The following is a 10,595-nucleotide window of genomic DNA, read 5'->3' as shown; positions in this document are numbered from 1 at the left end:
TGTAAAGCTGCTTTGCAACGATTTGTATCGTGAAAAGCGCTATACAAATAAATTTGAATTGAATTGAAAAAAATGAATTAATACATTACATTACTTTTGCATTACTTTTTGCCACCTGGGTTGGGCTTGCTTGTTTATTTTTAATAACAGAAAACCCAAAAGCAACCCTCTACATTGCGAGTAAATCACTCACATATGCGACTAAATCTTCACTCTGGGGGCGACTAAATGATGTCTAATATTAGCCAATGGCTAATAAATTCTCAGATTTTACTCGCCAGTCTGTGAGTTTGAGGCTAAGTATAAGTTTAGCACAGATATATTTTCACTCGCCAAACACTCTCTGACTGAGCGCTTCAGAGTTTCACTCTCCATCAAGTGATCTGTGCTTTTCCTCAGTTCATCTCAATGGATGCGCAGCGCACCTGTATTTGACGTACCGTAAACTAGTGTGAAGCGCACGACTCTCTTCAGCTTTTAAGAACTGCCGGTTTCTCCGGTAGTGGGCGAAACTAATGCGCAAACGGCAATCTCATTGGCTGGCGCTCATCTATCATCATCGCTGTTTTGATTTCAGCAAATCAGTTCGAGCGAACGCACACAACCTGATTAATATTCATGAATCCAGCAGCTCGTTTATCCTTAGTGCGTTTTATATTGTTCTTATTAGTATAGTAGAATTCATATCATTATTATTTTATCAGTAGTTTTGCAAATTTTTTTCCAATTTGTTTTTACAGAGACACTGAATGACCAAAAAAGCACCACCAGTCAAGTTAAAATGTTCAGTTAAAATGAGTGATATGCATTAAAACATGGTTATCCAGTTTTAATTCTAATTACTAAAGTTCTATCATTAAATAATACTTGATTATCATATTATAATGCTATATATATATATATCTCAGGCTGGTATAAAAAAAAATGTACTAACCAATGGTGATTCAATTGCCAAGGTGTCCGTAGAGGGTTGAAACATTATATTTTTGGCAACTGTAAAGGCCCTTTCACACCAAGAGTAAATTTAATAAGCCTCAGGGTGAAGTAAATGCCTGTGCATCTGCACTTCCTCCCAATTTCTCTCAACACAGGGAAAAAAAGGTGTCAGTGAATAAATAGGGAAACAAAGTAACTTGCGTTACTTATTTGAAAAAGTAACCCAGATATTTTCTTGTTAATTTAAAAGTAATGCATTACTTTACTAGTTAATTGAAAAAAGTAATCTGATTACATAACTCGTGTTACTTGTAGTGCGTTACCCGCAACACTTTTTACCACTAAATTTTAATGCTTTGTAGCTAAATGTTTCCAGATGAATGTTACAATGATTGAAGCTGTATGACCGTAATATCAGACTATGATTTAGCATGAAATATTCAAATCACAATCACCCACTGATTATGTACAAATGATTGAAAAACTAAATACAATGGCTTCCTCACTGACGTCTTGACTTGCTTAATGAGATAAACCACATCGCTGAGCGGGTTCAGCACGGTTAGTTTCTCACTCTTGCTCTCTGTTTCACCTCTCTCCATTTTGACAGTTCTGTCGTCCATGTTAACACCACAACCACAGTCCCGTTCAGTTCCCAGACACTGCAGTTCTTCAGGAAGCACCTGCCCTTTCATCTCCCCCACAGGAATCCACCACTACACTGGCCGCTCTTCAGAGAAACTTCCCTTCGCCAGGTTTTGTGGGAATCAAAAGTGACAGTCTGTGTGAACAGAGTCTAACACAATCTCTAGATAAATAACACTCAGCACTTTTACAGAAGTTTGCAGTCTGATTCGGTGTAGCACACAGAAATGGACAACAGACGAGGTTTAAGAGTCTTCCCAGCAGAGGAGATTCAACATTTCACTTCAAAGCTCTGAGTCCTTTAGTCACAATGCATCTAATAAAACCTTTTGAGAATATGTTGAGAATTCAGTCCAGTCATACAAGCCTACTCTCATAACAATGTTAAAAAACTTGAGTCAAATGGCTCTTCACTCAATACATTTTTATTATTTGATGATATAATTATGGAGGAACAAGTCATCTATAGCTTAAAAGGCACTTAGCACATGATCGGAAGTATTGACAGCAGTCAGTGTTTGATTGTCTGATCCTTCACACACTTTTTGAGCTATCAATGAGTGAACTAAAACCAGAGCAGTAAACTTAACTAACCTTTCCTGATCTCTACCAATCATCAGACCAATCCTACAGATGTCTTCCAATGGACCTCATAATGAGACACTGGTTCTGTTGATTACAAAGAACTAAGTACTGAAAGTCTCTTTTGATAGATAAGAGACAGACAGATAGGTAGACAAACAGGCAGATAGCCAGGCTATAGATAGGGATGAATGTATAGACACATAGACAGACACATAGACAGACAGACAGACAGATAGGTAGATGGACAGACAGACAGACAGATAGGTAGATGGACAAACGGACGGACAGACAGACAGGTAGATGGACAGACGGACGGACAGACAGACAGATAGGTAGATGGACAGACGGACGGACAGACAGACAGATAGGTAGATGGACAGACGGACGGACAGACAGACAGATAGGTAGATGGACAGACGGACGGACAGACAGACAGATAGGTAGATGGACAGACGGACGGACAGACAGACAGATAGGTAGATGGACAGACGGACGGACAGACAGACAGACAGGTAGATGGACAGACGGCCGGACAGACAGATAGGTAGGTAGATGGACAGACGGCCGGACAGACGGATAGGTAGATGGACAGACAGACAGACAGATAGGTAGATGGACAGACGGACGGACAGACAGATAGATAGGTAGATGGACAGACAGACAGACAGACAGACAGATAGGTAGATGGACAGACGGACGGACAGACAGATAGGTAGATGGACAGACAGACGGACAGACAGATAGGTAGATGGACAGATGGACGGACGGATGGACGGATGGATAAAGCATATACACAGACAGACAAGCATGATGATAGCCAAAAGGACAGAGAGGCAATGGACAGGCATCGATTCACTACAGGAGGCCTTTGTTCACCCCCCGGAGCCGTGTGAGACACTTTTTTATGGAAGGGTGCTTTTTATTTCACGTCTTTTGGACTGATGCAATGCAACACCCGCTGAGTGCAACAATAGAGCTTGAAAGATCAAAGACAATTTTTAATATAACTCCGACTGGATTCGTCTGAAAGAAGAAAGTCATAAACACCTAGGATGCATCGGGGGTGAGTAAAACGCAGCCTAATTTTCATTTTTGGGTGAACTAACCCTTTAAAATAATGTATATTTATAATGCAATGCCTTTATCACTGCTTAAATACTATGAAATATGTTGCGTGCCTTATTCTGTGTAAGAAGTCACATCATCTCACAGAAGGATTTATTTCAAACACTCGACTGACGTTATGAAGTGAGTTTGGAGTAAAAATATGTTATTAAATGTGGTATTTTCACATGCTTTCAGATGGAGCACAGAACCGGCTTTACTAACAAAATGCGCATGACAATCGCATTCGATTAATCGTGCAGCCCTACAGACAAACACATAAAAAGCCAAACAGACAGATGATGGACAAAAAAGACAGACAGATAGACAGGCAATTAAATGGACAGATAGACAAGACAAACAGGCAGGCAATAGACAAACAGATACACAGGCAGACAGACAAAGAATAGACTAATAAACATACAGACAGACAGGCATATGGATAGCCAGACAGACAGGCAATGGACTGATGGACAGACAAATAAACAGAAAAAAAAGTCTAACAGACAGACAGACAGCAGGCAATGGACACACTGTTAAGAAAATAGATAGGCAGATAGACAGACAGGCAGGCAAAAGATGGACAAACGGATGGAAATACAGACTGGAAATGAAGAAATAGATGGACAGATAAACAGTCAGATAGATAAACAAGCAGACAGACAGTCAGCCATTTGACAAACAGATTGAAAGATGGACAGACAGACAGAGAAAAATGCAATAGACAGACAGACCGGCAGACAGATGAGTATGAAGATATCTCAGAAGAAAGTAATGTTAAATACACACATGGACACAATGTGTATAAGCAGACGAGCACACTTATGAACACAGATAAAGCAGCACGTCCAAATCTGCAGACGCCGCCATGTTGAAACGACATTCCAAGAAGGAGAGAGAGAACTCTCAAACTCAGACTCTTTCAAAACAGAACGGCAAGTCTCAACATGATGCCTCGTTCCATACAGTACATAGAAAGAAAAAACAGTGCAAGTGCTGCTCTTTAGTTCCCAAGCATTAGGAAACCTCTGGTACATGGAGACAAGCCCTTCCATCACTTCACAAGTATGTTCATGGCCGTCAAGGGACAGTTCATCCAAAAATGCTTTCATCATTTACTCACCCTCATGTCTTCTTTCTACCTAAAAGGAGTTATTAAACAGAAGCAGCTGCACTTTTCCATATACAACGAATGAGAAAGGTAACCCCACAGATGTCAAACAAGATTTTCAGTGATAATTTCACACTGTTCCTCATACAAAACTATCAAATGACTTTCAAAGATTTGGAATATAGTATGTAAGCTCTAAAATTTATTTTATACGATGCCTATGTTTATCCTTTTTGGAGCTTGACGGTCATTGCTTCACAAGCACCTTGACTGTAGAGTGTACATTCTTGAAAACATCTCCTTTGGTGTTCCACAGAAGATAACATGAACCATCTCTTCAAGGCATTACAAACAGAGTGAAGAGAGTAAAAGGAAGTCTCTAGTGCGAGTGAATTTGAGAATATTCGGGTGACAGGGCTTTGATAAGTGCTGGATAGTGTCCACAGAGGCCCAAACTGTCAGCATTCAATGAAACCTAAGCCACTCAGAGCTCTTAAATGAGTACAGATGTGCCACTACTGAAGAGAGGAAACCCCTCTGAGAACCACTGCAAATATAGAACCAGCTACCTGAGCATTTCAGGAGATCTGTCCAAAAACACTGCTTACAAGCAGCCGATTTACAACTAACATACAGATAAGAACGAGATCGAGTGCTTCCTCTATAATACATCAAGATATATCAGATATTCATTTTGAGATTATCAGATGACAACTCTGGCTGGTCAATTACAGATTTAGTAGTTGCCATTTGTGTCAGTTTCACATCTACCAACAGCACTCCTAACACAAACAATCTGTTTTTGATTTATGAAAATGTTATGCAAGTTAATTTAATTTTTAGCAACTTGGCATACATCACATTTCAGTATAAATCAACAATATTTCAGCAATCTAATACATCTTTAGTTACTAGAATCTGTATCAGTAACGATCCTTTTCAGTTGAGCACTAGCTAGACTACAATGCACTTGACCCTTTTAACCCTTTTAGCTTGCTTCTACAAGTCTTTGATTTGCGTTATCATTAGGGGTGTCACTATAAATCGATTCATGGATCGATTCTGCGATTTTCCGAATGCATCGCGATTTTGAGATTAGTTGTTAACAGCAGATGGCACTGCATGCTTTAGAAACAGCCGTACTCTGCTTGCTTCCAGTTCCTTACACACGCACCATTTGAACTTGAAATAATAATTTATAAAGTCTGAAAATGTTGAAGCGAATTATGAGTGTTCACAGTGGGCTGTTTACATTAGTCTCACGTCATAAAAGCATAAAAGCCGAGGCGCAAGTACATTTAACCACTTACATTACTCAGTTGAACGCACAAATGCTCTTCTTCGTGAGCATTTGAGTGTGCATTTAAAAAACAAGTTTAGAATTGATTCCAGAGAGAATCGCGATGCATTCTGAAAAAATTGCAGAATCGATCCACGAACCAATTTATCGTGGCACCCCTAGTTATCGTGATTTGTGCTTAACCTAACTTGTGCACAAGGCTCCACATCGCAAGTGCAATGTTGTACCGGGTAGTGTTGTCACGGTACCAAAATTTCAGTATTCGGTACCACGCGGCAACAGTGTAAAGCAGCCCAATTCCGCGGGAAAACCGCAGACTTGGCAACACTGGAAGAGGATAGCTTTCTGATAGCGCATCAAGAACCGGGTTGACCGGGTACTCTGTACCACTGGTACTTAAGAAAACCTGGTACCGTAACGTTTTCTTTTTTTTAGTACCGACTTGGTACCGAAATACCGGGTCTTTTGACAACACTAGTACCGGGTGTGCTACTAAGCAAGTTTACTATGTCAGAAAAGCCATACATATGGAGCTGATTATGTGATTCAAATGTCAAAATGTATTAGTCTACAAATAATGCACTATGGTAAAAGTGTTTTAAGGTCACAACAAGAAAATAAGCATTTACTGATCAACAATTTGCTTGTGTAATCATAATTTGTGTGAAATAGAAGTAGTTGTTGGTGTCTGACTGGCACTAATGTTCCTTTCATGTGGAAAGTGAATTGTATGTACAGGTAGGTTTTTGGAGTTTTACAAAAATGTAGGTAGAAGCACATAAAATCATTAATAAAAAGTGTAACTGGCCTTATTAATAGGTTAATAAATGCAGATTTGTGAGGGGTTAAATCTTACTGCTCTCTTTGTAAACTAGGCAAATCTGATGGCAAGGAATGCCACTGTAAACACAAGCAGAGTAAGACACACTCACGCCACAAAAGACTATTGACATTTACATTACACACATGCCAAATGACAGGCTGCATGCAAACACAGCACTCCCTTTAACACCTGCCAATAATTCAGTCTCTGGTAAGTAAATACAGGCTGATGCTCTTAAAGATCTCTGGCCTGTGAGCAGAGGGAGGACAGACAGAGAGCTCTCTTTTATTCTTCTCCTGCTGGCACCGGTTCCAGCCGATCATCCGTTTATTTACCTCCGACACACGCTGAGCTGGTCTTTCTCACCACAGAGCACTGCCAGACATTGATCCACTGAGCCAGGCGCGACACACAGATGCCAGTGAACACAAAGACTTCTGACGGAGAGAAGGGGTGGGCAGGATGGATGGCATGATTTCTGGCCTCTAAATGTAGACTAGTTGATAAATTTGCACATGGAATAGGTAGATTCTGTATGTGTGGGTCAAAAATGGCATGTGTAACGCCAGAAGAAGAGGTAAGGTAAGGATAGTTATGAATGATAACACATCAGACGTCCAAATACTGGAAGAAAAAATCCTTTGACTAACAGCAAAAAGCAAGGCTCTTAATAGGAAAAAAATCTATATAACAAGATTGACCTCCATGCAATACAAGACACTCCTCAACACATACAATCCAACAAACCATATCTATAAAGAGACCGAAATGAAACCATATATTCAGTTTATAGCTCAACATCTACTTTAAAATTGTGCCAGAACATATTCAGACTGGACTTTGATATGCAAAACAAAATCAGAGCCATTTTGATGGCTCAAGTGCATGCAAATGTGATCAGCTCTCCGTTCACACACTGCATTGAGAATCATTTGCATTTGTATCACACTCCTACACATCAACATTGTGAATACATGTGTGAATCACATCTAGCGGGAATGTCCTATATCTCAGTATTACGACACTGCTGTATGAGTACTAGATTTTGCTTCGTAATAGCAGGGATGATGGCGCACGTTACTCATGCTTTCATGACTTAAAGAGGAACATCATCGTGTTTATATCGCAAAAGAACTGCCAGATTGGTTGTTTCGAAAAGGAATGATTCCTTGAGCTACTTTTTTTGGAAGCCAACAGAAATGCATGGGTTTAAAAATAACTAATTCACTTGTAACCAAGAAAACAGGGGCTTTAGCTTAATAACCACAAGGTTTTGAGTCAAAAGTTCAATTGTGCAAAATGGCCAAAAAAAGCACTGTTTTTCTCTGTCCTCCAAACTAAAGTGTCAAACATCATTTTTTTTTTTTAATGCATGATGGGTAACAATTGAGCAAAATAAAACTACTCTGACATACATTAAGACAAGAAGCAGGTTTATAATTGGAGCAGATTTTAAATGTGAGAAACTCTCAGACTGGGGCATTTTGTCACACGTTTCAAATGTAAACACATATATAGTGTAAATCATGGTCTTTTACACTTAGGATGGCAGATTACATTTCAGTACAGTTCTTCTCAAATCAGTTAGCCTTTTGACAACATGCCCCGCTATAGACAACACAGTGTTATACAGCTTTCAATTATCTTTTTTCCTGGGAAATGTTCATTGTTTGTACAGTTTTGACTTTAATGTTTGCGTGTACGCAGAAAGTGACTCAAAACCTGAGAGATATGAGTGAAGTAAAAGGTGTGACAACTAGCCCCGGTCGGTCTCGTCTACAGATAAGCCTCTCTTCTCTCTCCTCCGTGGTTTTCTCTTACCTGAGCAGACTGGAGAGCGAGTGTGAAGAGCTGTGCCCGCCGCTCCCGATATTCCCGGCCGATCCGGAACCTCCGGCGGCGGCCGACCCGGCCGACGGTCTCTTCCCGGACAGGAGCTTCTCAACGGCGGCCAGATTCCCGGTGCGCGCCGCCTCCAGCAGTTCCTGCTCCTTCCCCATCTCACCGCGAGCAGGAGGAGCGGAGACACGGCCACACGGCCTCACGAACCAACTGCACGCCTCTCCGACGCCGCAACACGCATCCACGCGCCGCACGACGCGCTCTCTTCCCGCTCCGGCGCGCTCGGTCCACCAGCGGCGGCTGTGTCAGGGTTCTTCCCGCTCCAAGCGCAGTCGCTCCGGGGAACTTTCTCTCCCAGCGCCGTACAAACTTCCTCTGGCACGGATCGTGTCGTCACTTCCTCCTCGACGGGTGCGTTCCTCGGTGACGTCGCGTTCGCTCCGAATTATGCACATCATTTAATTACAGTAATGACGGCGGAACAGCATTCAGGGGATTGAAATCGATGGATTTCATTATGCGACGTCCTCGTATATTCATATTTATTTTGAACTACAGTAACATCTTCTGATTTCTCACCATGGCGACAGCAGAGCTGCCAATCAATAAATTGGGGGGAAAAAAGTAACTTGCGTTACTTTTTTGAAAAAGTAACTCGGATATTCTCTTGTAAATTAAAAAGTAATGCGTTACTTTACTAGTTACTTGAAAAAAGTAATCTGATTACGTAACTTGCGTTACTTGTAATGCGTTACCCCCAACACTGATCCTTACATCCTGACATTAGCGGAAGAAGAAACCGTGACGGTTTATCAAGGATTTATGGAAAATAGCTTCAGTTGAGAAATGATCAGAAGAGTCTCTTATGAAGCCAGTCATGAGGAACAGCGCAGGACAGATAGCCTATAGATGGACATTAGCAATATATTAAGATCTTTGCATTTCGTGTAAACATTTTGGTTTTATAGACCTATTTTTCGTTTTTTCTTGGTAATTCCGTAATTAAGCCAGTCTAGGAAGATTTTAATGTTATATTGATGTTGAATTATAAAAAATGTGTACCTTACCCGAATCAGGCTTATTGATCAGAAGATGTTAAGTTTTCATTGATTTTGATGAAGCATTTAGGATGCCAGAGAAACAACTCTTATACTAATCACTGAATCACCTCCAACATAAAGATATTGCAGCAGAGTTTAAACAGAACAGGATCAAATGTATGAATTAGGCTAATTGTTGCCAGAATTTACTGATTAGCCTAATTGTTTGATTGATTTTAAGCAAATACTATAAATATTTATTTACAGGTACTTTCATTTAAGTATAGATTCACTACTTGAGCATCATATAAGATAAAATTATTATTTGTATAATTTAAAAACAATTTATGTAGCCTACAGTTTTATAATTTACAAAAAACTAACAAACACTAGCTTTCTATTTTTTCTATTCTATCTACTTGTTTTTCTTTGTGTGTGTGTGTGTGTGTGTGTGTATATGTGTGTGTGTGTGTATGTCTGTGTATAATATATGTATGTATGTGTGTATATGTATATGTATGTGTATATATATGTGTGTATGTATATATATATATATATATGTATATGTGTGTATGTGTATATATGCGTGTATGTATATATGTATATGTGTATATATGCGTGTATGTATATATGTATATTTGTATATATGTGTGTATGTATATATGTATATTTTTATATATGTGTGTATGTATATATGTATACTCTCACACACACATTCATTCTCCTTTCACATGCATACATTTCTATTCTCACACACTTACATTCTCCTTTCACATGCATACATTTCTATTCTCACACACACATGCATTCTCCTTTCACATATATATATATATAGAATGTATGTATATCTGAAGAAAATATGTGTGTGACGTTTTTCCCGGAGTGTCTATTTACACTAAGTGCAAATAGCCCGCCTTGTTGATAGAGGCTATTTACAGTAGTTCCGCCCACAAATGTGTTGTAGGGATAGTCAACACTATAAAAGACGGCACATAATCGTCAGCTTCAGTGGTGAAGCTGGTAAAGCGCGCACCGTTGCATTTTAGACGCGATCGACCCGAGTTCGAATCCGCCTTTTACCGAACTTTTTTTCTTCCTTTTCAAATCTCATATCACATCAGAAACGCATTTATTTTCAATAAAAATGAAGGAAACAATCAAAAAGTTGAAAATAAAGTATCGGGTAGGGTTAGGGTAGGTGTAGGGAGG

At 39.8% G+C, this 10,595-nt stretch overlaps 1 protein-coding gene across 1 annotated transcript in view; it reads right to left on the bottom strand.

Moving 5' to 3' along the window:
- The window catches only part of LOC107696947 (ankyrin repeat and SAM domain-containing protein 1A), a gene marked incomplete at its 3' end in the record, with an annotated part of 137,257 nt that extends 128,482 nt beyond the window's left edge, over positions 1 to 8,775 (bottom strand). The window contains exons 1-2 of the mRNA XM_016497519.1: positions 8,625 to 8,775; positions 8,326 to 8,565 (exon numbers count right to left, since the gene is read on the bottom strand). Coding sequence (XP_016353005.1) covers positions 8,326 to 8,504 — 179 coding nt within the window. The remainder of the gene's footprint in view (positions 1 to 8,325; positions 8,566 to 8,624) is intronic.
- Positions 8,776 to 10,595: the final 1,820 nt, after the last annotated feature.

Source organism: Sinocyclocheilus anshuiensis, unplaced genomic scaffold (genome assembly GCF_001515605.1).
Source record: "Sinocyclocheilus anshuiensis isolate Anshui unplaced genomic scaffold, SAMN03320099.WGS_v1.1 scaffold130, whole genome shotgun sequence".
Taxonomy (NCBI): Eukaryota; Metazoa; Chordata; class Actinopteri; order Cypriniformes; family Cyprinidae; genus Sinocyclocheilus; species Sinocyclocheilus anshuiensis.
Note: the sequence above shows the minus strand (reverse complement) of the source record. Positions and strands in the feature narration are given on the sequence as shown.